The sequence below is a fragment of the Protomyctophum parallelum genome (genome assembly GCF_964188405.1).
Source record: "Protomyctophum parallelum genome assembly, chromosome: 14".
Lineage (NCBI taxonomy): Eukaryota > Metazoa > Chordata > Actinopteri > Myctophiformes > Myctophidae > Protomyctophum > Protomyctophum parallelum.
Window position 1 is genome coordinate 587,501 of NC_139709.1, and position 27,317 is coordinate 614,817.

The 27,317-nt window shown below is 44.2% G+C and overlaps 2 protein-coding genes across 3 annotated transcripts in view; both read right to left on the reverse strand.

Annotated features, from left to right (window-relative positions):
• Window positions 1-13,284, reverse strand: part of LOC310870630 (segment polarity protein dishevelled homolog DVL-3-like) — a 62,599-nt gene extending 49,315 nt beyond the window's left edge. The window contains exons 1-2 of the mRNA XM_083781889.1: window positions 13,086-13,284; window positions 10,634-10,703 (exon numbers count right to left, since the gene is read on the reverse strand). Of these exons, the coding sequence (XP_083638015.1) occupies window positions 10,634-10,703; window positions 13,086-13,246 (231 nt within the window). The 5' untranslated portion in view covers window positions 13,247-13,284. The remainder of the gene's footprint in view (window positions 1-10,633; window positions 10,704-13,085) is intronic.
• Window positions 13,285-21,421: 8,137 nt separating this feature from the next.
• The window catches only part of copb2 (COPI coat complex subunit beta 2), a 33,166-nt gene continuing 27,270 nt past the window's right edge, over window positions 21,422-27,317 (reverse strand). The window contains exons 18-22 of one of the 2 annotated variants that reach the window (XM_083781266.1): window positions 26,774-26,912; window positions 25,321-25,458; window positions 24,711-24,800; window positions 22,702-22,854; window positions 21,422-21,895 (exon numbers count right to left, since the gene is read on the reverse strand). In XM_083781266.1, the coding sequence (XP_083637392.1) occupies window positions 21,737-21,895; window positions 22,702-22,854; window positions 24,711-24,800; window positions 25,321-25,458; window positions 26,774-26,912 (679 nt within the window). In that variant the 3' untranslated portion in view covers window positions 21,422-21,736. Of the gene's footprint in view, window positions 21,896-22,686; window positions 22,855-24,710; window positions 24,801-25,320; window positions 25,459-26,773; window positions 26,913-27,317 lie in introns of both variants that reach the window. The other variant, XM_083781267.1, reaches the window with a different exon arrangement.

Here is a 27,317-nt window from a genome sequence, read left to right on the forward strand (position 1 = left end):
TTGGTAGACGTGTGCTAACAGTGTGGTTTGGTAGACGTGTGCTAACAGTGTGGTTTGGTAGACGTGTGCTAACAGTGTGGTTTGGTAGACGTGTGCTAACAGTGTGGTTTGGTAGGAGAAGTGCTTGTGTACCCCCTGTCTATAGAGCGTCGCAGTCCCGCCCCCTTTCAGAACAACGAGTGGCCCAGGAAATTAATCTCAATGCATTTTCCCCATATAGGCTTTTCTTAAAGTATTTATTTAAAGACGGTTACGCCGCGGACAAAGCCAACTCGGATCGTGACAAATCATGACAATGAACACGATGTTTTTGGGGCCGATCAAATCATTTATAAGAAGAAGAACAAAACAAAGTGTTGAAAATCTCCTGCCTTTATTTTCTTCTTTCTAATGATTTGATCGGCCCCAAAATATTGTGTTCGTTGTCATGATTTGTCACGATCCGAGTTGGCATAGTTTAGATTGGGAGTGAGTCTGTAGTTCTGACTGCAATGGGAAGTTCATTCCATAGTTTAGATTGGGAGTGAGTCTGTAGTTCTGACTGCAATGGGAAGTTCATTCCATAGGTTAGATTGGGAGTGAGTCTGTAGTTCTGACTGCAATGGGAAGTTCATTCCATATAGTTTAGATTGGGAGTGAGTCTGTAGTTCTGACTGCAATGGGAAGTTCATTCCATAGTTTAGATTGGGAGTGAGTCTGTAGTTCTGACTGTAATGGGAAGTTCATTCCATAGTTTAGATTGGGGAGTGAGTCTGTAGTTCTGACTGCAATGGGAAGTTCATTCCATAGTTTAGATTGGGAGTGAGTCTGTAGTTCTGACTGCAATGGGAAGTTCATTCCATAGTTTAGATTGGGAGTGAGTCTGTAGTTCTGACTGCAATGGGAAGTTCATTCCATAGTTTAGATTGGGAGTGAGTCTGTAGTTCTGACTGCAATGGGAAGTTCATTCCATAGTTTAGATTGGGAGTGAGTCTGTAGTTCTGACTGCAATGGGAAGTTCATTCCATAGGTTAGATTGGGAGTGAGTCTGTAGTTCTGACTGCAATGGGAAGTTCATTCCATATAGTTTAGATTGGGAGTGAGTCTGTAGTTCTGACTGCAATGGGAAGTTCATTCCATAGTTTAGATTGGGAGTGAGTCTGTAGTTCTGACTGTAATGGGAAGTTCATTCCATAGTTTAGATTGGGGAGTGAGTCTGTAGTTCTGACTGCAATGGGAAGTTCATTCCATAGTTTAGATTGGGAGTGAGTCTGTAGTTCTGACTGCAATGGGAAGTTCATTCCATAGTTTAGATTGGGAGTGAGTCTGTAGTTCTGACTGCAATGGGAAGTTCATTCCATAGTTTAGATTGGGAGTGAGTCTGTAGTTCTGACTGCAATGGGAAGTTCATTCCATAGTTTAGATTGGGAGTGAGTCTGTAGTTCTGACTGCAATGGGAAGTTCATTCCATAGTTTAGATTGGGAGTGAGTCTGTAGTTCTGACTGCAATGGGAAGTTCATTCCATAGTTTAGATTGGGAGTGTGAGTCTGTAGTTCTGACTGCAATGGGAAGTTCATTCCATAGTTTAGATTGGGAGTGAGTCTGTAGTTCTGACTGCAATGGGAAGTTCATTCCATAGTTTAGATTGGGAGTGAGTCTGTAGTTCTGACTGCAATGGGAAGTTCATTCCATAGCTTAGATTGGGAGTGAGTCTGTATTTCTGACTGCAATGGGAAGTTCATTCCATAGTTTAGATTGGGAGTGAGTCTGTAGTTCTGACTGCAATGGGAAGTTCATTCCATAGTTTAGATTGGGAGTGAGTCTGTAGTTCTGACTGTAATGGGAAGTTCATTCCATAGTTTAGATTGGGAGTGAGTCTGTAGTTCTGACTGCAATGGGAAGTTCATTCCATAGTTTAGATTGGGAGTGTGAGTCTGTAGTTCTGACTGCAATGGGAAGTTCATTCCATAGTTTAGATTGGGAGTGTGAGTCTGTAGTTCTGACTGCAATGGGAAGTTCATTCCATAGTTTAGATTGGGAGTGAGTCTGTAGTTCTGACTGCAATGGGAAGTTCATTCCATAGTTTAGATTGGGAGTGTGAGTCTGTAGTTCTGACTGCAATGGGAAGTTCATTCCATAGTTTAGATTGGGAGTGAGTCTGTAGTTCTGACTGCAATGGGAAGTTCATTCCATAGTTTAGATTGGGAGTGAGTCTGTAGTTCTGACTGCAATGGGAAGTTCATTCCATAGCTTAGATTGGGAGTGAGTCTGTATTTCTGACTGCAATGGGAAGTTCATTCCATAGTTTAGATTGGGAGTGAGTCTGTAGTTCTGACTGCAATGGGAAGTTCATTCCATAGTTTAGATTGGGAGTGAGTCTGTAGTTCTGACTGTAATGGGAAGTTCATTCCATAGTTTAGATTGGGAGTGAGTCTGTAGTTCTGACTGCAATGGGAAGTTCATTCCATAGTTCAGTTGGAGAGGCTGCTGTGTGGATAACACACACACATATCTTTATGTGTCTCTCTCTCTGTAATTAACATAAGGTCTCTCTGTCTCTCTCTCTCTCTCTGTGTCACATAAGGTCTCTCTCTCTCTGTCACATAAGGTCTCTCTCTCTCTCTCTGTCACATAAGGTCTCTCTCTCTCTGTCAAATAAGGTCTCTCTCTCTCTGTCACATAAGGTCTCTCTCTCTCTCTCTCTCTCTCTCTCTCTCTCTCTCTCTGTCACATAAGGTCTCTCTCTCTCTGTCACATAAGGTCTCTCTCTCTCTCTCTCTCTCTCTGTCACATAAGGTCTCTCTCTCCCTCTGTCACATAAGGTCTCTCTCTCTCTCTCTCTCTCTCTCTCTGTCACATAAGGTCTCTCTCTCTCTGTCACATAAGGTCTCTCTCTCTCTGTCACATAAGGTCTCTCTCTCTGTCACATAAGGTCTCTCTCTCTCCAGCTGTGATTAAATCTTCCAGTTAGGCAGCGTGTGAGAGTAGTGTTATCTGTTGTGTGTGTGTGTGTGTGTGTGTGTGTGTGTGTGTGTGTGTGTGTGTGTGTGTGTGTGTGTGTGTGTGTGTGTGTGTGTGTGTGTGTGTGTGTGTGTGTGTGTGTGTGTGTGTGTGTGTGTGTGTGCGTGTCAGGGTCAGTGAGGTCTTGTCTTCCTCACTGTCCTGTGATTCCAGTTTCTCCTTAACCTGATTTGATGATTTACTGCCTCGAATGTTCCTAAAACACTGTCCCTGAAACACTGTCCCTAAAACACTGTCCCTGAAACACTGTCCCTGAAACACTGTCCCTGAAACACTGTCCCTAAAACACTGTCCTTAAAACACTGTCCCTGAAACACTGTCCCTAAAACACTGTCCCTGAAACACTGTCCCTGAAACACTGTCCCTAAAACACTGTCCCTGAAACACTGTCCCTAAAACACTGTCCCTGAAACACTGTCCCTGAAACACTGTCCCTAAAACACTGTCCCTGAAACACTGTCCCTGAAACACTGTCCCTAAAACACTGTCCCTGAAACACTGTCCCTGAAACACTGTCCCTGAAACACTGTCCCTGAAACACTGTCCCTGAAACACTGTCCCTAAAACACTGTCCCTAAAACACTGTCCCTAAAACACTGTCCCTGAAACACTGTCCCTGAAACACTGTCCCTAAAACACTGTCCCTAAAACACTGTCCCTAAAACACTGTCCTTAAAACACTGTCCCTGAAACACTGTCCCTGAAACACTGTCCCTGAAACACTGTCCTTAAAACACTGTCCCTAAAACACTGTCCCTGAAACACTGTCCCTAAAACACTGTCCCTGAAACACTGTCCTTAAAACACTGTCCCTGAAACACTGTCCCTAAAACACTGTCCCTAAAACACTGTCCCTGAAACACTGTCCCTAAAACACTGTCCTTAAAACACTGTCCCTGAAACACTGTCCCTAAAACACTGTCCCTGAAACACTGTCCCTGAAACACTGTCCCTGAAACACTGTCCCTAAAACACTGTCCTTAAAACACTGTCCCTGAAACACTGTCCCTAAAACACTGTCCCTGAAACACTGTCCCTGAAACACTGTCCCTGAAACACTGTCCCTAAAACACTGTCCCTGAAACACTGTCCCTAAAACACTGTCCCTGAAACACTGTCCCTAAAACACTGTCCCTAAAACACTGTCCTTAAAACACTGTCCCTGAAACACTGTCCCTAAAACACTGTCCTTAAAACACTGTCCCTGAAACACTGTCCCTAAAACACTGTCCCTGAAACACTGTCCCTGAAACACTGTCCCTGAAACACTGTCCCTAAAACACTGTCCCTGAAACACTGTCCCTAAAACACTGTCCCTGAAACACTGTCCCTGAAACACTGTCCCTAAAACACTGTCCCTGAAACACTGTCCCTAAAACACTGTCCCTGAAACACTGTCCCTGAAACACTGTCCCTGAAACACTGTCCCTGAAACACTGTCCCTAAAACACTGTCCCTAAAACACTGTCCCTGAAACACTGTCCCTGAAACACTGTCCCTAAAACACTGTCCCTAAAACACTGTCCTTAAAACACTGTCCCTGAAACACTGTCCCTGAAACACTGTCCCTGAAACACTGTCCTTAAAACACTGTCCCTAAAACACTGTCCCTGAAACACTGTCCCTAAAACACTGTCCCTGAAACACTGTCCTTAAAACACTGTCCCTGAAACACTGTCCCTAAAACACTGTCCCTAAAACACTGTCCCTGAAACACTGTCCCTAAAACACTGTCCCTGAAACACTGTCCCTAAAACACTGTCCCTGAAACACTGTCCCTAAAACACTGTCCCTAAAACACTGTCCCTGAAACACTGTCCCTGAAACACTGTCCCTAAAACACTGTCCCTGAAACACTGTCCCTAAAACACTGTCCCTAAAACACTGTCCCTGAAACACTGTCCTTAAAACACTGTCCCTGAAACACTGTCCCTGAAACACTGTCCCTGAAACACTGTCCCTGAAACACTGTCCCTAAAACACTGTCCCTGAAACACTGTCCCTAAAACACTGTCCTTAAAACACTGTCCCTGAAACACTGTCCCTGAAACACTGTCCCTGAAACACTGTCCCTAAAACACTGTCCCTAAAACACTGTCCCTGAAACACTGTCCCTGAAACACTGTCCCTGAAACACTGTCCCTGAAACACTGTCCTTAAAACACTGTCCCTGAAACACTGTCCCTGAAACACTGTCCCTGAAACACTGTCCCTGAAACACTGTCCCTGAAACCCTGTCCCTGAAACACTGTCCTTAAAACACTGTCCCTGAAACACTGTCCCTGAAACACTGTCCCTGAAACACTGTCCCTGAAACCCTGTCCCTGAAACACTGTCCCTAAAACACTGTCCCTGAAACACTGTCCCTGAAACACTGTCCTTAAAACACTGTCCCTGAAACCCTGTCCCTGAAACACTGTCCCTAAAACACTGTCCCTGAAACACTGTCCCTGAAACACTGTCCCTAAAACACTGTCCCTGAAACACTGTCCCTAAAACACTGTCCCTAAAACACTGTCCCTAAAACACTGTCCCTAAAACACTGTCCCTGAAACACTGTCCCTAAAACACTGTCCCTGAAACACTGTCCCTGAAACACTGTCCCTAAAACACTGTCCCTGAAACACTTTCCCTAAAACACTGTCCCTAAAACACTGTCCCTAAAACACTGTCCCTGAAACACTGTCCCTGAAACACTGTCCCTAAAACACTGTCCCTGAAACACTTTCCCTAAAACACTGTCCCTGAAACACTGTCCCTAAAACACTGTCCCTGAAACACTGTCCCTAAAACACTGTCCCTGAAACACTGTCCCTGAAACACTGTCCCTGAAACACTGTCCCTGAAACACTGTCCCTGAAACACTGTCCCTGAAACACTGTCCCTGAAACACTGTCCCTGAAACACTGTCCCTGAAACACTGTCCCTAAAACACTGTCCCTAAAACACTGTTCCTAAAACACTGTCCCTGAAACACTGTCCCTAAAACACTGTCCCTGAAACACTGTCCCTAAAACACTGTCCCTGAAACACTGTCCCTGAAACACTGTCCCTGAAACACTGTCCCTGAAACACTGTCCCTGAAACACTGTCCCTGAAACACTGTCCCTGAAACACTGTCCCTAAAACACTGTCCCTAAAACACTGTTCCTAAAACACTGTCCCTGAAACACTGTCCCTAAAACACTGTCCCTGAAACACTGTCCCTAAAACACTGTCCCTGAAACACTGTCCCTAAAACACTGTCCCTGAAACACTGTCCCTAAAACACTGTCCCTGAAACACTGTCCCTGAAACACTGTCCCTGAAACACTGTCCCTAAAACACTGTCCCTAAAACACTGTCCTTAAAACACTGTCCCTGAAACACTGTCCCTGAAACACTGTCCCTGAAACACTGTCCCTGAAACACTGTCCCTAAAACACTGTCCCTGAAACACTGTCCCTGAAACACTGTCCCTAAAACACTGTCCCTAAAACACTGTCCCTAAAACACTGTCCCTAAAACACTGTCCCTAAAACACTGTCCCTGAAACACTGTCCCTAAAACACTGTCCCTAAAACACTGTCCCTAAAACACTGTCCCTAAAACACTGTCCCTGAAACACTGTCCCTAAAACACTGTCCCTAAAACACTGTCCCTAAAACACTGTTCCTAAAACACTGTCCCTGAAACCCTGTCCCTGAAACACTGTCCCTAAAACACTGTCCCTAAAACACTGTCCCTGAAACACTGTCCCTGAAACACTGTCCCTGAAACACTGTCCCTAAAACACTGTCCCTAAAACACTGTCCCTGAAACCCTGTCCCTGAAACACTGTCCCTAAAACACTGTCCCTAAAACACTGTCCCTGAAACACTGTCCCTGAAACACTGTCCCTAAAACACTGTCCCTGAAACCCTGTCCCTGAAACACTGTCCCTAAAACACTGTAAACACTGTCCCTGAAACACTGTCCCTAAAACACTGTCCCTGAAACACTGTCCCTAAAACACTGTCCCTGAAACACTGTCCCTGAAACACTGTCCCTAAAACACTGTCCCTGAAACACTGTCCCTAAAACACTGTCCCTGAAACACTGTCCCTGAAACACTGTCCCTGAAACACTGTCCCTGAAACACTGTCCCTGAAACACTGTCCCTGAAACACTGTCCCTGAAACACTGTCCCTAAAACACTGTCCCTAAAACACTGTTCCTAAAACACTGTCCCTGAAACACTGTCCCTAAAACACTGTCCCTGAAACACTGTCCCTAAAACACTGTCCCTGAAACACTGTCCCTAAAACACTGTCCCTGAAACACTGTCCCTAAAACACTGTCCCTGAAACACTGTCCCTGAAACACTGTCCCTGAAACACTGTCCCTAAAACACTGTCCCTAAAACACTGTCCTTAAAACACTGTCCCTGAAACACTGTCCCTAAAACACTGTCCCTGAAACACTGTCCCTGAAACACTGTCCCTGAAACACTGTCCCTAAAACACTGTCCCTGAAACACTGTCCCTAAAACACTGTCCCTAAAACACTGTCCTTAAAACACTGTCCCTGAAACACTGTCCCTAAAACACTGTCCCTGAAACACTGTCCCTGAAACACTGTCCCTGAAACACTGTCCTTAAAACACTGTCCCTGAAACACTGTCCCTGAAACACTGTCCCTAAAACACTGTCCCTAAAACACTGTCCCTAAAACACTGTCCCTGAAACACTGTCCCTGAAACACTGTCCCTGAAACACTGTCCCTAAAACACTGTCCCTAAAACACTGTCCTTAAAACACTGTCCTTAAAACACTGTCCCTGAAACACTGTCCCTGAAACACTGTCCCTAAAACACTGTCCCTGAAACACTGTCCCTAAAACACTGTCCCTGAAACACTGTCCCTGAAACACTGTCCTTAAAACACTGTCCCTGAAACACTGTCCTTAAAACACTGTCCCTGAAACCCTGTCCCTAAAACACTGTCCCTAAAACACTGTCCCTGAAACACTGTCCCTGAAACACTGTCCCTGAAACACTGTCCCTGAAACACTGTCCCTAAAACACTGTCCCTGAAACACTGTCCCTGAAACACTGTCCTTAAAACACTGTCCCTGAAACACTGTCCTTAAAACACTGTCCCTGAAACCCTGTCCCTAAAACACTGTCCCTAAAACACTGTCCCTGAAACACTGTCCCTGAAACACTGTCCCTGAAACACTGTCCCTGAAACACTGTCCCTAAAACACTGTCCCTAAAACACTGTCCCTGAAACACTGTCCCTGAAACACTGTCCCTGAAACACTGTCCCTGAAACACTGTCCCTGAAACACTGTCCCTAAAACACTGTCCCTGAAACACTGTCCCTGAAACACTGTCCCTAAAACACTGTCCCTGAAACACTGTCCCTGAAACACTGTCCCTGAAACACTGTCCCTGAAACACTGTCCCTGAAACACTGTCCCTGAAACACTGTCCCTGAAACACTGTCCCTGAAACACTGTCCCTAAAACACTGTCCCTGAAACACTGTCCCTAAAACACTGTCCCTGAAACACTGTCCCTGAAACACTGTCCCTGAAACACTGTCCCTGAAACACTGTCCCTGAAACACTGTCCCTGAAACACTGTCCCTGAAACACTGTCCCTGAAACACTGTCCCTAAAACACTGTCCCTGAAACACTGTCCCTGAAACACTGTCCCTGAAACACTGTCCCTAAAACACTGTCCCTGAAACACTGTCCCTGAAACACTGTCCTTAAAACACTGTCCCTGAAACACTGTCCTTAAAACACTGTCCCTGAAACCCTGTCCCTAAAACACTGTCCCTAAAACACTGTCCCTGAAACACTGTCCCTGAAACACTGTCCCTGAAACACTGTCCCTGAAACACTGTCCCTAAAACACTGTCCCTGAAACACTGTCCCTGAAACACTGTCCCTGAAACACTGTCCCTGAAACACTGTCCCTGAAACACTGTCCCTGAAACACTGTCCCTAAAACACTGTCCCTGAAACACTGTCCCTGAAACACTGTCCCTAAAACACTGTCCCTGAAACACTGTCCCTGAAACACTGTCCCTGAAACACTGTCCCTGAAACACTGTCCCTGAAACACTGTCCCTGAAACACTGTCCCTGAAACACTGTCCCTGAAACACTGTCCCTAAAACACTGTCCCTGAAACACTGTCCCTAAAACACTGTCCCTGAAACACTGTCCCTGAAACACTGTCCCTGAAACACTGTCCCTGAAACACTGTCCCTGAAACACTGTCCCTGAAACACTGTCCCTGAAACACTGTCCCTAAAACACTGTCCCTGAAACACTGTCCCTAAAACACTGTCCCTGAAACACTGTCCCTGAAACACTGTCCCTGAAACACTGTCCCTAAAACACTGTCCCTGAAACACTGTCCCTGAAACACTGTCCCTGAAACACTGTCCCTGAAACACTGTCCCTGAAACACTGTCCCTGAAACACTGTCCCTAAAACACTGTCCCTGAAACACTGTCCCTGAAACACTGTCCCTGAAACACTGTCCCTGAAACACTGTCCCTGAAACACTGTCCCTAAAACACTGTCCCTGAAACACTGTCCCTGAAACACTGTCCCTAAAACACTGTCCCTGAAACACTGTCCCTAAAACACTGTCCCTGAAACACTGTCCCTGAAACACTGTCCCTGAAACACTGTCCCTAAAACACTGTCCCTGAAACACTGTCCCTGAAACACTGTCCCTGAAACACTGTCCCTGAAACACTGTCCCTGAAACACTGTCCCTAAAACACTGTCCCTGAAACACTGTCCCTGAAACACTGTCCCTAAAACACTGTCCCTGAAACACTGTCCCTGAAACACTGTCCCTAAAACACTGTCCCTGAAACACTGTCCCTGAAACACTGTCCCTAAAACACTGTCCCTGAAACACTGTCCCTGAAACACTGTCCCTAAAACACTGTAAACACTGTCCCTGAAACACTGTCCCTAAAACACTGTCCCTGTGAATCAAATCAAATCAAATCAAATATTATTTATAGAGCACATTTTCAAAGACCAGGAGGCCAACCAAAGTGCTGTACAGGAAACATGACACAAGTGACATAGTAAAACAAAATCAAAGCAACACAATGTATGTAATGTAATGCACAATCTATGTAAAGGTGTGTGAATCAGGGCTCCAGACTAACTTTTTTCACCAACGTCCCGGCCGGAACCATCCCAAAATACAATTTGAACAGTCCCGAAGTAAATGTATACAGTCCCGGGAAACATTCCACAGCAATTCCACAACAATCTGAGTATTAGAAAACGTCTGTTGCTTCAGAGGATATATTATACAACACATTATTTAAAGTCGATGCTTCCATGCTAGCAAGCCTAGCTTGGAAGCAACGTTAAACGTTGGTGTAGTGTAGCCCCATGTCCCCATGGGACCTTTCTGTGGTGAATGGGTGAATGTAATGCACAATCTATGTAAAGGCGCTATATATAAATGCACCATTTACCATTTTACTGACAGCACTACCGACTGCACCACCTATTTGTTTCCGTTTGAATTAAACGTACCCAGGATAGATAGGGTTAGGGTTAGGGTTATTAAACGCACCCAGGTTATTAATTAAATATGAATTAATTCGATATGAATTAAACATACCCAGGAAACAACGCGTCCGTTAAAGCAAGGCAGCTTGGCGTTGTCGTCTGAGATTTCCTCCTTCACCACCCTGAGGAGAAACATGACATAATGAGATCTCCTGCTTTTAGAAACATGAAATAATGAGATCTCCTGCTTTTAGAAACATGAAATAATGAGATCTCCTGCTTTTAGAAACATGAAATAATGAGATCTCCTGCTTTAGAAACATGAAATAATGACATCTCCTGCTTTAGAAACATGAAATACTTTGCAATACTTTGTTTTAACCCATTCTGGGCGGGAACGCCTTTTGGTGTTAGCATTAGGTTATGCTTTAGCTATTGAAAAACTATTTTTGAAAAATCGAAGAACGACTGACATAGAAACATAGCTTTTTCAGAAAACTGTCAGGATGTAGAAGAACATTTTTAGAATCTGATCTCAGGTCAAAATGTTTTAGGGCCCCCGCTGGCCTAGCGGTCCAGGCACATCATCACATAGAGGCTCTGTCCTGACAGCGCGTCACGTGTTCGAGTCCCGTTCATGACCACCTTTGCTGCCTCTCTCTCTCTCTCTCTCTCTCTATAAAGGCACAAAAGCCAAAAACAAATCTTCAAAACTAAAAAAGAATGTCTGTAGCATTATAAAGTTATATACAAAAATACCCAAACAGTCAAAACAAAGAATACACTTTCACTGCTCACCAAAAACGGTTCATCACAACAACATGTGTTGGAAAGAACAACATGTCTGTCTGTCTGTCTGTCTGACTGTGTGACACCCTTGTGTATAAAGGTATTTTTTTTTGCCCCACCCTGAATAGTTGAGCCAAAAACAACAAGCAATGAAATCTGGACTGAATATGAGCCAGCTGTCTGTCTGTCTGTCTGTCTGTCAGCCCTAACCCTAGCCCTCCTATGAGACAGAGACTGGTTTCTGAACTGCCCACAGCCCTCCTATGAGACACAGACTGGTTTCGGAACTGCCCACAGCCCTCCTATGAGACACAGACTGGTTTCTGAACTGCCCACAGCCCTCCTATGAGACAGAGACTGGTTTCTGAACTGCCCACAGCCCTCCTATAAGACACAGACAGGTTTCTGAACTGCCCACAGCCCTCCTATGAGACAGAGACTGATTTCTGAACTACCCACAGCCCTCCTATGAGACAGAGACTGGTTTCTGAACTACCCACAGCCCTCCTATGAGACACAGACTGGTTTCTGAACTGCCCACAGCCCTCCTATGAGACACAGACTGGTTTCTGAACTGCCCACCGCCCTCCTATGAGACAGAGACTGGTTTCTGAACTGACCACAGCCCTCCTATGAGACACAGACTGGTTTCTCAACTACCCACAGCCCTCCTATGAGACACAGACTGGTTTTGAACTGCCCACAGCCCTCCTATAAGACACAGACTGGTTTCGGAACTACCCACAGCCCTCCTATGAGACAGAGACTGGTTTCTGAACTACCCACAGCCCTCCTATGAGACACATACTGGTTTTTGAACTGCCCACAGCCCTTCTATGAGACACAGACAGGTTTCTGAACTGCCCACAGCCCTCCTATGAGACACAGACAGGTTTCTGAACTGCCCACAGCCCTGCTATGAGACACAGACTGGTTTCTGAACTGCCCACAGCCCTCCTATGAGACAGAGACTGGTTTCTGAACTACCCACAGCCCTCCTATGAGACACAGACTGGTTTCTGAACTGCCCACAGCCCTCCTATGAGACACAGACTGGTTTCTGAACTGCCCACAGCCCTCCTATGAGACACAGACTGGTTTCTGAACTGCCCACAGCCCTCCTATGAGACACAGACTGGTTTCTGAACTACCCACAGCCCACCTATGAGACAGAGACTGGTTTCTGAACTACCCACAGCCCTCCTATGAGACACATACTGGTTTTTGAACTGCCCACAGCCCTGCTATGAGACACAGACTGGTTTCTGAACTGCCCACAGCCCTCCTATGAGACACAGACTGGTTTCTGAACTGCCCACAGCCCTCCTATGAGACACAGACTGGTTTCTGAACTGCCCACAGCCCTCCTATGAGACACAGACTGGTTTCTGAACTGCCCACAGCCCTCCTATGAGACACAGACTGGTTTCTGAACTGCCCACAGCCCTCCTATGAGACACAGACTGGTTTCTGAACCGCCCACAGCCCTCCTATGAGACACAGAATGGTTTCTGAACTGCCCACAGCCCTCCTATGAGACACAGACTGGTTTCTGAACCGCCCACAGCCCTCCTATGAGACACATACTGGTTTCTGAACTGTCCACAGAGACACAGACTGAGTAGGACAGTCAAATGGTGATTTTATCAAAGTCTTAATTGGTCCAGAGAAGTATAGTTAGTAAAACATAGTTTAAAGATATTTAGGAGTATTTTACCCAGAGAATTTAAGAAGTATTTATAGTTAGTAAAACATTGTTTAAAGAGTATTTTTACCCAAAGTCTTGGTCCAGAGACTTGAAGAAGTATTTGTAGTTTGGTTTATTCTTCAGAACATTCTTGAAGTCTCCCAGAGTGACGTCATCGGAGGGAACGTTAACTTTCACTAGGTACGGAGTCTCCTGCTCGTCTAGATGGTAGATGATCTTAGTCTCCATGACGACGAGGGGTCCACAGGGGGTCCGCGGACCACCCACCTTCACCCTACAGTTAGAGGTCCACAGGGGGTCCGCGGACCACCCCCTTTACCCTACAGTTAGAGATCCACAGGGGGTCCACGGACCACCCCCTTCAGCCTACAGTTAGAGATCCACAGGGGGTCCGCGGACCCTTCAGCCTACAGTTAGAGAACAACAGGGGGTCCGCGGACCACCCACCACCTTCAGCCTACAGTTAGAGATCCACAGGGGGTCCGCGGACCCTGCTGGGTCCCTTATTCCTTTATATTCCAGGGAAAATAAGATCCTTAATTAGCGTCGAGACGTTAATAAAATAAGACCATTTTAGCGTCGAGACGTTAATAAAATAAGGTCCTTTATCGTCGACGCGTTGGAAGGTTCCAAAGTGTTTCAGAGCTCCATGAACAACAGCAGATGTCTATATATCTATATGTAATGTATATATATAACTATATTCATACATATATATGTATATATAATGTACATTAAGCTATACGGATAGATCTATAAGTTCTCTGTGCGGCTGTGTGAGCCTGGCTGCCGTAATGTAGATCTGTTCACAGAAACATCAACAAACAACAGCAGGATGTGACCGTCATCTGACCAGGACACAGCCCGGCCGTGACGTCACTCACACCGCTGCTAGCCTGCAGGCAGCGCCATCTGGTGGCGAGGAGGAGAACAGCAGGAATGTGTTCTTTATTTATTCATTATTCTGTTGTTTTTTTATTTATAAAAGCGCTTTGTGAGTTTATCTCTGTGAGAAGTGCTATATAAATAAAACTATAGGCCCTACAGATATAGCTATATTAAGGTAGATCTATTCCTAGATGAAATTACTATACTATACTATACTATACTATAATAATACTATACTATACTATACTATACTATACTATACTATACTATACTATACTATACTATACTATACTATACTATAATATAACTAGAACTGCACTCTGTCGAGTGCATACTTGCTTGTTGCACACTAGTAGGCCATAAATGGCCAACTAGTGCGCAAGCAGAGCGCGCAAGTCCTTTCGACCGCTGTAAACTGTCAAATCTCAGTATCTCTGTGAAGGAACGTTTGAAATGATTAATGTTTAGATGTAACTATTTGCTACCTACTTTATACATATAAACATCTAGTATTATTAAGTATGATTCAAGTTTCTATCTATATAAGAAATACTGTTTTATCGTTGTAGATATATTCTGGATCCCTTTTTAGTTTTTCTAGTCATACACATACACACCACGTACTCTGGTCCCAGCAGATCAGGCACAATTAGCTATTTTATTTTTTACTGATTATGTATATAGTATACGTATGACTAGCTCTAAATGATGACGTAAGAAATATATATAGTATATATATAGCCTATAGTATATAGTATATGCCTATATATAGGCATATACTATATGCGTATACATATATACTCTATACTCTATACTGTATAAAGTGTGTAGTTGTAAGTTGATTAGCGGTATACTGTGGTTACTTTGCGCCAAAAACCGTGACAGCTGTTCCGCCATTTGAGGCTTACGCAGAAAATCATCAAATCTGTGCCTGTGTTGCTGGACCAAATGACCACAAATGACCATATTTCTTACGTCATCATTAAGAGCTAGTCATACACATACACACCACGTACTCTGGTCCCAGCAGATCAGGCACAATTTGCTATTTTATTTTTTACTGATTATGTATATAGTATACGTATGACTAGCTCTAAATGATGACGTAAGAAATATATATAGTATATATATAGTATATAGGCATATACTATATACGTATACATATATACTCTATACTCTATACTGTATAAAGTGTGTAGTTGTAAGTTGATTAGCGGTATACTGGTTACTTTGCGCCAAAAACCGTGACAGCTGTTCCGCCATTTGAGGCTTACGCAGAAAAACATCAAATCTGTGCCTGTGTTGCTGGACCAAATGACCACAAATGACCATATTTCTTACGTCATTATTAAGAGCTAGTCATACACATACACACCACGTACTCTGGTCCCAGCAGATCAGGCACAATTTGCTATTTTATTTTTTACTGATTATGTATATAGTATACGTATGACTAGCTCTAAATGATGACGTAATAAATATATATAGTATATATATAGTATATAGGCATATACTATATATGTATACATATATACTCTATACTGTATAAAGTGTGTAGTTGTAAGTTGATTAGCGGTATACTGTGGTTACTTTGCGCCAAAAACCGTAACAGCTGTTCCGCCATTTGAGGCTTACGCAGAAAAACATCAAATCTGTGCCTGTGTTGCTGGACCAATGATGACGAAATGACCATATTTCTTACGTCATCATTTAGAGCTAGTCATACACATACACACCACGTACTCTGGTCCCAGCAGATCAGGCACAATTTGCTATTTAATTTTTTACTGATTATGTATATAGTATACGTATGACTAGCTCTAAATGATGACGTAAGAAATATGGTAATTTCGTCATCATTGGTCCAGCAACACAGGCACAGATTTGATGTTTTTCTGCGTAAGCCTCGAATGGCGGAACAGCTGTCACGACGAAGGAGACCGGGCGAAAATATTACTTGCGCGCTCTGCTTGCGCAAGTAATAATACTATACTATACTATACTATAATAATACTATACTATACTATAATATAATAATAATATACCATACCATACCATACCATACCATACCATACTATACTATAATATACTATAATATACTATACACTACATTACACTATACTACACTACACTACACTACACTACACTACACAGTACTACAGCTATATAGAAATAAGGCAGATCTAATTCCTAGATCAAATTAAATTACTGACTTTCTTTCATATCAAGTATGTTCATGTCAAGGAAAATAATGTGCTGTAAAGATGTTTTTTCTAATGTTTGAAATTATAATAATTAAAACACAAATTATTTAGGAATCAATCAATCAATCAATAAATCAAACCCATCTGAAAATATGTGGTGTCACTGTTTTATATTTTGTGTGCTTCTTGTATTTGTGTCATCTAAAGTAAAGTTTACAGAATTTATATAAACATGGACAATGAAAGGGAAATCAATGTTTTATTAACATTATTATTATCATTATCATTATTAGTAGTAGTCTTATCATTTTTATTATTATTATTATTATTTAAACTCCAGGAGTTTAAATAATAATAATAATAATAATAATAATAATAACTCCTCATATCACACAGACTCTTACATTAAAACATTAATTACGGCTCAATTTGAAATTATAGGCTAAATGTATGCTTTTCTGCCATCTGGTGGTGATAAGGGACAGTCGCATAGTGCATCACGTAGAACAACTGAAAGCAGATCTACAAGCTCACAACGAGTCGCATCAGAGACGCATTATGGGCTTGTAGATCGGCTATTTTTCACTACACGAGTCACGTGACTGTGTTTACATCTGCCGGCTAGCCGGCTAGCCTAGCTCAGCTTGCCTAAATAGCTTCTGAGATTTAATGTAAAACTAAAACAAGAGTTTTTGTTATAAAATGTTCTTTATTTGAATCGACAGTTTGTGTTAAATAATCTGACATCCTTTAATGCAATAAAACACGTGACATAAATTTAATAACAGCCATAAAGTACAAATAAAGCTGAAGTTTAATACAATTTACGCAAACTGCGCATGCTCAGTTAGTCCCAGAACCAGGCTTGGGGCTCCGTCTGATTGGCAAATCTAGAGCTTCCTGTGTGAGAGTTAGCAAATCTAAGACAACCCGGTTGCTTTCAGAATAAAAGTATCGTAAAATTAAATAATTATTGCATGACATTATTAGCATTATTATTATTATATTACAGTTATTGTAAAGACACACATTATGTTTATGTGTAAGAATAAGCAATTAAATAACGTAAAAAGGTTATCTAAATGGATAAATGCTATTCACTGACTGGAGTGCATAGATTTTTATAAAGTGGACGCTGGACAAAAATCCCTGCTATTATATCGACTAGTGTGACATACGCACATGTCCGGGGAGACCTCCTCTACAACCGGGAACCCGCTATTTGTTTTTCAATACTCTTTTGAAAAGATCGTCTTAAATTTGCTGCCTTAGATTTGCCAGAGAAACAGTGCCATGGATGGCTGACGTTTGTGTTTACATCCAGTAGCATGTTAGCATGCTAGGCTAGCTCCTTACATTATTTTAAACGTCCTGCATTTCATTCAGTTGTAATGAAAGTGTTCTTAGTTTAAACTAATCAACAGTTTGTGTTAAAGAATCACCGACCGTTCACTACGAGAATAAAAACACGTTATTATAAAGATAAAATAACGATAACTAATAATAAAAACACACCACATTATTACATTACACTGAGCTGGTAGATTCACCACCAGGGGGCGATATCGTCAGAGCTACAAGCCCACAACGAGTGGCATCAGCGGAGCGTTGTGGGTTTGTAGATCTGCTATTTTCGGCACGCTCGACACCGTCCTACGAAGGTTCATAAATGTACCGATGGAAAAGTAACTGTAATGGAGTGGTTCCCAAAATGTGGTCCGGGGACCCCCAGGGGTCCTTGAGGGAGTTCCAGGGGGTCCCCAGCTAAATGATAGTTATAGTAACTCTGAGTGTGTACAAATGGAACCAAATGGACCCTTATGGGTCTAACTCTGAGAGTTAAATTAAATTGGGGGGTCCCAGAGATAGAAATGCCATTAAATGGGGGGTCCATAGACTAAATGCATGTCAAACTGGGGGTCCTTGATATTAAACGGGTTCAGAATCACTGCTAGAGCTGTAAAGATCTTCTCTTATGGGGGTCCCTGGAATATGTTTTCTAATGAGGGGAGGGAGGGAGAGAGAGAGGAGAGCAGGTATGAGAGGGGAGGGAGAGAGAGAGAGGAGAGCAGGTAGGAGAGGGGAGGGAGAAAGAGAGGAGAGCAGGTAGAAGAGGGGAGGGAGAAAGAGAGGAGAGCAGGTAGGAGAGGGGAGGGAGAGAGAGAGAGGAGAGCAGGTAGGAGAGGGGAGGGAGAGAGAGAGAGGAGAGCAGGTAGGAGAGGGGAGGGAGAAAGAGAGGAGAGCAGGTAGAAGAGGGGAGGGAGAAAGAGAGGAGAGCAGGTAGGAGAGGGGAGGGAGAGAGAGAGGAGAGCAGGTAGGAGAGGGGAGGGAGAAAGAGAGGAGAGCAGGTAGGAGAGGGGAGGGAGAGAGAGAGGAGAGCAGGTAGGAGAGGGGAGGGAGAAAGAGAGGAGAGCAGGTAGGAGAGGGGAGGGAGAAAGAGAGGAGAGCAGGTAGAAGAGGGGAGGGAGAAAGAGAGGAGAGCAGATAGGAGAGGGGAGGGAGAAAGAGAGGAGAGCAGGTAGGAGAGGGGAGGGAGAGAGAGGAGAGCAGGTAGGAGAGGGGAGGGAGAAAGAGAGGAGAGCAGGTAGAAGAGGGGAGGGAGAAAGAGAGGAGAGCAGGTAGGAGAGGGGAGGGAGAGAGAGAGGAGAGCAGGTAGGAGAGGGGAGGGAGAAAGAGAGGAGAGCAGGTAGGAGAGGGGAGGGAGAGAGAGAGAGGAGAGCAGGTAGGAGAGGGGAGGGAGAGAGAGAGAGGAGAGCAGGTAGGAGAGGGGAGGGAGAAAGAGAGGAGAGCAGGTAGAAGAGGGGAGGGAGAAAGAGAGGAGAGCAGGTAGGAGAGGGGAGGGAGAGAGAGAGGAGAGCAGGTAGGAGAGGGGAGGGAGAAAGAGAGGAGAGCAGGTAGGAGAGGGGAGGGAGAAAGAGAGGAGAGCAGGTAGGAGAGGGGAGGGAGAAAGAGAGGAGAGCAGATAGGAGAGGGGAGGGAGAAAGAGAGGAGAGCAGGTAGGAGAGGGGAGGGAGAGAGAGAGAGGAGAGCAGGTAGGAGAGGGGAGGGAGAAAGAGAGGAGAGCACGTAGAAGAGGGGAGGGAGAAAGAGAGGAGAGCAGGTAGGAGAGGGGAGGGAGAAAGAGAGGAGAGCAGGTAGGAGAGGGGAGGGGGAAAGAGAGGAGAGCAGGTAGGAGAGGGGAGGGAGAAAGAGAGGAGAGCAGGTAGGAGAGGGGAGGGAGAGAGAGAGGAGAGCAGGTAGGAGAGGGGAGGGAGAGAGAGAGGAGAGCAGGTAGGAGAGGGGAGGGAGAAAGAGAGGAGAGCAGGTAGGAGAGGGGAGGGAGAAAGAGAGGAGAGCAGGTAGGAGAGGGGAGGGGGAAAGAGAGGAGAGCAGGTAGGAGAGGGGAGGGAGAAAGAGAGGAGAGCAGGTAGGAGAGGGGAGGGAGAGAGAGAGGAGAGCAGGTAGGAGAGGGGAGGGAGAGAGAGAGGAGAGCAAGTAGGAGAGGGGAGGTGCGTGCGTGTGTGCATATACAGTGTGTGTGTGTGGAAGGAAAGAAGGAAGGAAGGAAGAAAGGAAGGAAGCAAGGAAGGTGGAAGGAAGGAGGGAGAAAGAGAGGAGAGCAGGTAGGTGAGGGGAGGGAGAGCCTTGCCTTGCACATGTTACCAATACGTACACATTGGCCTCGGTTACATGCACAAAATGATGAATTGTCTATTCTGTAGACTGTACGGCTCTGTTCGGAGTTCCAGTGATCCAGCTGTGTGACACTGTATTGTTCCACCACTTTTGCTTTGGCAATGTAAACGTATGTTTTCCCATGCCAATAAAGCCCTTTGAATTGAATTGAATTGATGCACGTCATTAGTGATCGCGGAATGTGCCGTCGCTAGCATAGTACATTCCGATTCTAGAGGAAAATTCGACCACCACTCTGTCCTCGCATCGAATCCTCTCCTCCTCCTCCTCTCCTCCTCGCTGGGGGCGGAGCCGAGGAGCGAGTGGAGGACGCGAGGAGAGTGAGCGAGTGTGAAAGTTGCGGTATTGGAATTTAGCTTTAGCCTCTCAGACCCATTTGAGCCACGGACCACCATCTGATGACATTTAGCCTCTCAGACCCATTTGAGCCACGGACCACCATCTGATGACATTTAGCCTCTCAGACCCATTTGAGCCACGGACCACCATCTGATGACATTTAGCCTCTCAGACCCATTTGAGCCACGGACCACCATCTGATGACATTTAGCCTCTCAGACCCATTTGAGCCACGGACCACCATCTGATGACATTTAGCCTCTCAGACCCATTTGAGCCACGGAACCACCATCTGATGACATTTAGCCTCTCAGACCCATCTGAGCCATGGACCACCATCTGATGACATTTAGCCTCTCAGACCCATCTGAGCCACAGACCAAAGTATTTATTTGCTTCCAGTAAGGAAAGTATTAAATAGTTGAGTAATTAAACCAAGTATTTATTTGCTTCCAGTAAGGAAAGTATTAAATAGTTAAGTAATTAAACCAAGTATTTCTTTGCTTCCAGTAAGGAAAGTATTCCATAAGTGTGGCTGGTCACCTGTCCAGCACAACACAACAGTCACCTGTGTTGATCCAATATAATTAATAATAATAATAATAACCAGAAATGCTTTGTCAAGGTGCCAATAATAAGGTGATAATAATAACTAGAACTGCACTCTGTCGAGTGCCTACTTGCGTGTTGCAAGGCCTAATACATAAAATACGATACGACTTAAAGGGATTGTGACATAAAAAAAAAGGTTTTGGAATTGTTCTTATTTTTTTTAGGTTTTCTAATCTCAATTGCACCCAAAAAACATGAACTTTTAACATTCAGTAGATTTTCTGTGATCTGGGGTTTTCTGGCTCAAACAGGTGCTCTGATTTGCCGGCAGTAAGTGACATCACTTACTGCAAATCCCATATATGTCAATGGGATTTGCCAGCAGATGTCACTGTTTTCACTGTGTTGCCTGTTTTCATTGTAGCTCAAAAGTAGCTCCAAACCCCAAAGAAAACTTCAGACCACAGAAAATCCACTGAATGTTCAAAGTTCAGGTTTTTTGGGTGTAATTGAGGTCATAAAACCTAAAAGAAAAAAGAAAAAGAAAAATAAATGAAAATGAATGTCATAAAACCTTTAACAAACACCCAACATTGAAACGTACCTTAGTCACGTCACCACCAACAGCCAATGAGGACAGGCCTACATACCATACATACATACATACATACATACATACATACATACGCAGCCGACCACAGTACTTGGTAAGTAAGTAATGAAATACTATCCACTCACATGTGAATATTATGTACAGCAAAATGTGCTTTATTTGACAGCAGCTTCAGCCAATCAGGTCAACACAATATATAGTTAGGGTAACTCTTTAGCCAATGAGATTAACACAATATATAGTTAAGAGTTAACTCTTTAGCAGCCAATCAGGAGTTAGGGTTAACTCTTCAGCCAATGAGATTGACACAATATTTAGACGGTACAGTTCAAAGTGATCCTTCTGTGAAACGCAACAACAGTACAAAAAAAATAAGTTTGGTCTCGTTTTAAATAATAAACGTTTAAAGAGCAGGAAATGATGTGAGTCATCCAGGAAGTGATGTCATCAGTCATCCAGGAAGTCATCATCCAGGTTGACGTCTGCTGTGTCGATGTCGTCCAGATCCAGGTTGTCCAAGTCCTCCTCTAGGTCCTCATCTCCTAGCTCCTTATCTCCTAGCTCCTCATCTCCTAGCTCCTTATCTCCTAGGTCCTCATCCTCAACCTGTAATTATAAATATATAAATACTAGGGATGTCCCGGTACACTTTTTTCACTTCCGATCCGATCACAATAGAAGTCTATGTAGGAGAGCCTCCATAAGCTCCATTAGACTGAAGCCAATAGGAGTCTATGTAGGAGAGCCTCCATTGGACTGAAGCCAATAGGAGTCTATGTAGGAGAGCCTCCATTAGACTGAAGCCAATAGGAGTCTATGTAGGAGAGCCTCCATTGGACTGAAGCCAATAGAAGTCTATGTAGGAGAGCCTCCATTTGACTGAAGCCAATAGAAGTCTATATAGGAGAGCCTCCATTGGACTGAAGCCAATAGAAGTCTATGTAGGAGAGCCTCCATAAGCTCCATTGGACAGAAGCCAATAGAAGTCTATGTAGGAGAGCCTCCATTGGACTGAAGCCAATAGGAGTCTATGTAGGAGAGCCTCCATTAGACTGAAGCCAATAGAAGTCTATGTAGGAGAGCCTCCATAAGCTCCATTGGACAGAAGCCAATAGAAGTCTATGTAGGAGAGCCTCCATTAGACTGAAGCCAATAGAAGTCTATGTAGGAGAGCCTCCATTGGACTGAAGCCAATAGAAGTCTATGTAGGAGAGCCTCCATTGGACTGAAGCCAATAGGAGTCTATGTAGGAGAGCCTCCATTGGACTGAAGCCAATAGAAGTCTATGTAGGAGAGCCTCCATTGGACTGAAGCCAATAGAAGTCTATGTAGGAGAGCCTCCATTGGACAGAAACGGCTCTGACTGGAGCAGGACATGTCCTACATTATGTCCATACATGGACATATCCTACCTGGCAGGTCTCTGACTCCTCCTCTTCCTCTTGGTGAGGTGTGGGCGGGGCAGGATGGGGGAGGGGCTCAGGGTCAGACGGGGTCACCACTGATGACATCACATCCACCGATGACATCACACCGGCGGACGACTCCTCACTGTCCGCTGACGGCTGGACACACAGGAACAGCCAATCAGAAGTCTAGTTACTATGTGGACCAATCAGAACTCTAGCTACAATCTGGACCAATCAGAACTGTAGTTACTATCTGGACCAATCAGAACTGTAGTTACTATCTGGACCAATAAGAACTCTTAGACTCTTAGACCTTCAGTAAGCCTGGGGCCGAGGCTAGTTAGGATGGATGGATGGATGGATTTTATTTTGTCATTGGACACAAGTGTACAACGAAATTAATCTGTTGGCATCAATCCAAATGCAATACAAAGAAATGGTCATATAGTACTGCAATAGTTGTTAGTATTGGCAAGAGTAAAAACAGTAGGAAAAGAACAGTTTATGTACAGTCAGGAGTTCATATGTAGACCTGGGGGGGGGGGGGGACAGACTATCGTTTGCTTAAAGAGTTCAGGAGAATAATGACTGAGGGGAAGAAGCTGTTTCTGGATCTGGTGGTTGAGGTCTTGAGGCATCTGTAGCCCTTTCGCCTCTGTGAATGGGAGGGGTGGAACAGTCTGTTGTTGGGGTGGGAGGCATCCTTTATGATACTAAGGGCCTTAGACTGGCAGCGCTGCTTATAGATGGACTCTATTGTTGGCATTGAAGAGCCCATGATACGCTGCGCGGTTTTCACCACCCTCTGCAGTGTTTTCTTTTCCGCAACAGTAGTTAGTTATAATAACTGTAGCGGCTCCTAGCCAGCAGAAATATGACAACTTCCCAACTGATATCTTCAAAGGGCTTTTTATTTTCCCATTCGACACCGTGAAAAACGTGTGCGCCTTCTGCACATTCTTTTAGGAGAGCTACTTTATCTTCTCTTATATTTCCTATTTAAGGACACTCTTTTTTGACGTGAGAAGAGCTCCTCGTACCCCCTGCAACTCAGCTTGTTCTGCCTGAGCCAGCTCACACCGGCGCCATTAATGCTGCCTCACTCTACTCACAGGGCTCTTCCTGCACGCCCTCACCAGGTCATAATATGAACAGCATTAAAGACCAGGCACCACACACGGCATGCAAATACAATGTGTACCCAAATAAACATACCTATAATGTTCACATATTGTATTTTCCGAAAGGTAAGCAATAAAATAGAATAGAAAATAGAAATAGAAATAGAAAATTACAAAATACCCATTGCTGGGACAGTTACAATAACCAACCTTAGACACTGCTACAGGGTAGGTAGGGTAGGGTCCCAGGGGTAGGTAGGGTAGGGTCCCAGGGGTAGGTAGGGTAGGGTCCCAGGGGTAGGTAGGGTAGGTTAGTTATAATAACCAACCTTAGACACTGGGCTACAGGGTAGGTAGGGTAGGGTCCCAGGGGTAGGTAGGGTAGGGTCCCAGGGGTAGGTAGGGTAGGGTCCCAGGGGTAGATAGGGTAGGGTCCCAGGGGTAGGTAGGGTAGGGTCCCAGGGGTAGGTAGGGTAGGTTAGTTATAATAACCAACCTTAGACACTGGGCTACAGGGTAGGTAGGGTAGGGTCCCAGGGGTAGGTAGGGTAGGGTCCCAGGGGTAGGTAGGGTAGGTTAGTTATAATAACCAACCTTAGACACTGGGCTACAGGGTAGGTAGGGTAGGGTCCCAGGGGTAGGTAGGGTAGGGTCCCAGGGGTAGGTAGGGTAGGGTCCCAGGGGTAGGTAGGGTAGGTTAGTTATAATAACCAACCTTAGACACTGGGCTACAGGGTAGGTAGGGTAGGGTCCCAGGGGTAGGTAGGGTAGGGTCCCAGGGGTAGGTAGGGTAGGTAGAGTAGGGTCCCAGGGGTAGGTAGGGTAGGGTCCCAGGGGTAGGTAGGGTAGGGTCCCAGGGGTAGGTAGGGTAGGTAAGTTATAATAACCAACCTTAGACACTGGGTTACAGGAAGCTACAGGGTAGATTCCGGTGGGCTCGTATCCCTGAGCTTCCTCCAGAAGATTCCGCTCCTCATTAAGCTGAAAGAAAACAAACAAATGTTCACTTTACTAATTATTATATCACTTTAAATAATGACATACTGTAATTATATATAATAGTTCTTACTGTAACCAGAGGGTAATCAGTAGCAGGTCTACATGTTTGGTAGTTTAGATTACAGTTTATATATATATATATATATATATATATATATACACAATCTTACGGTAACCAGGGGGTAGTCAGTAGCAGGTCGACAGGATCCCAGGCAGGTTAGTATAGATTACAGTATTCTTACGGTAACCAGGGGGTAGTCAGTAGCAGGTTAGTATAGATTACAGTATTCTTACGGTAACCAGGGGGTAGTCAGTAGCAGGTTAGTATAGATTACAGTATTCTTACGGTAACCAGGGGGTAGTCAGTAGCAGGTTAGTATAGATTACAGTATTCTTACGGTAACCAGGGGGTAGTCAGTAGCAGGTTAGTATAGATTACAGTATTCTTACGGTAACCAGGGGGTAGTCAGTAGCAGGTTAGTATAGATTACAGTATTCTTACGGTAACCAGGGGGTAGTCAGTAGCAGGTCTACAGGATCCCAGGCAGGTTTCTCTGAGGAAACATTCGGCAGTGAAAGCTTCCTTCAGTCCAGGGAACAGGTTCTCGTACTCGTTGGGGTCGGCCAGGGACTCGGCAGCCTGGAAATAGAATAATAATAACACTTATATGTACAGTATGAATATACACTATGACATAATATACCACTGTAATATATTATAGACCTCAGTCCTCTGTGGGGTCGGCCAGGCACTGCGCTTAGAGCATTGTAGATTACTTAGAGCATTGTAGATTACTTAGAGCATTGTAGATTACTTAGAGCCCCGTGCGCGCGCTTAGAGAATTGTAGATTACTTAGAGCATTGAAGATTACTTAGAGCATTGTAGATTACTTAGAGCTCCGTGCGCGCGCTTAGAGCATTGTAGATTACTTAGAGCATTGTAGATTACTTAGAGCCCCGTGCTCGTGCTTAGAGCAAATCCCACTTCAACATTCAGTTCATACATTTGAGCAATAACTTCTGGTTATAATAATAACCAATAACAATAACTAAAATAATATTAGTGTTAGTAGTAATAATAATAGTAGTATTAAATTACCTTCTGGTTGACCTTGGCCAGACTCTCTCTCAGTAGCAGTAATAATAATAGTAGTAATAATAATAGTAGTAATAATAGTAGTAGTAATAGTAGTATTAAACTAGAACTGCACTCTGTCGAGGGCATACTTGCTTGTTGCACACTAGTAGGCCATAAATGGCCAACTAGTGCACAAGCAGAGCGCGCAAGTACTTTCGACCGCTACAAACTGTCAACCAATTACATATACATATACTATGTATATGTAATTTGTACGTCCCAGCCAAACCGCCACTTTTTATGCGTATGCACCGTCCCAGCAAATTGTGCCTGATACGGCAGTGGTGCCAGATTACATACATGTATACACAGGAGCATTACCTTTAATCCTCCCAACACTAAAACATATCGTCATTACGTCACCATCGAAAACCAATTACACTCTGGCATTGGGTCCTTTAATCCACATATTTCTTACGTCATCATTGAGAGCTAGTTATACATATACTATATATATATGTAATTTGTAAGTTGATTAGCGGTATACTGTGGTTACTTTGCGCCAAAAACCGTCCCAGCCAACCCGCCACTTTTTATGCGTATGCAAATAAAACAGCAAATTGTGCCTAATTTGCTGGGACCAGGTTACATACATGTATACACAGGAGCATTACCTTTAATCCTCCCAACACTAAAACATATCGTCATTACGTCACCATCGAAGACCAATTACACTCTGGCATTGGGTCCTTTAATCCACATATTTCTTACGTCATCATTGAGAGCTAGTTACTTGCGCACACCATGTAATCTGGTCCCAGCAAATCAGGCACAATAATAGTAATAGTAGTAATAGTAATAGTAGTATTAAAGTACCTTCTGGTTGACCTTGGCCAGACTCTCTCTCCACAGAGTGACCACTCTGGACACCTGGCTGGGCAGGTACGTTCTGGACAGGAACGCTGCCTCAGGGAGACGGTTGGTTCTGATGAGGAGTTCTAGACACTGGTCCAGTCTAGAAATATAAATATTATAACATAAGGTATCTCTCTCTCTCTCTCTAGGTAATGTAAATTCTAGAACAGGTCGTTAAGAGGAAGCAATCTGATTGGTTGAAACGGTTTCTAGCCGTGGGTTAAACCAGCACCATTCACCACCTAATCAAAACAAATAATCCAGCCGCTCTGTTTTCCCAGAGCGCTAGCAAACTCGGTGGCTAGGCTAGCTAGTTTCTTTGGACATTTGTGGTCGTAGTGACTACATCTGTCATTAAGCGATTTTCTTAGTTTTAAGGGTAACTGTTGTAGAATTGCAATATTACACTCGAGGGTGTGGTTTAACGTGATTATTGTCACGACAGTGATGCGGTAGGGGAACGAGACAAAGTCGAGTTCCGCAAGCATCACTGAAGTAAAAACAA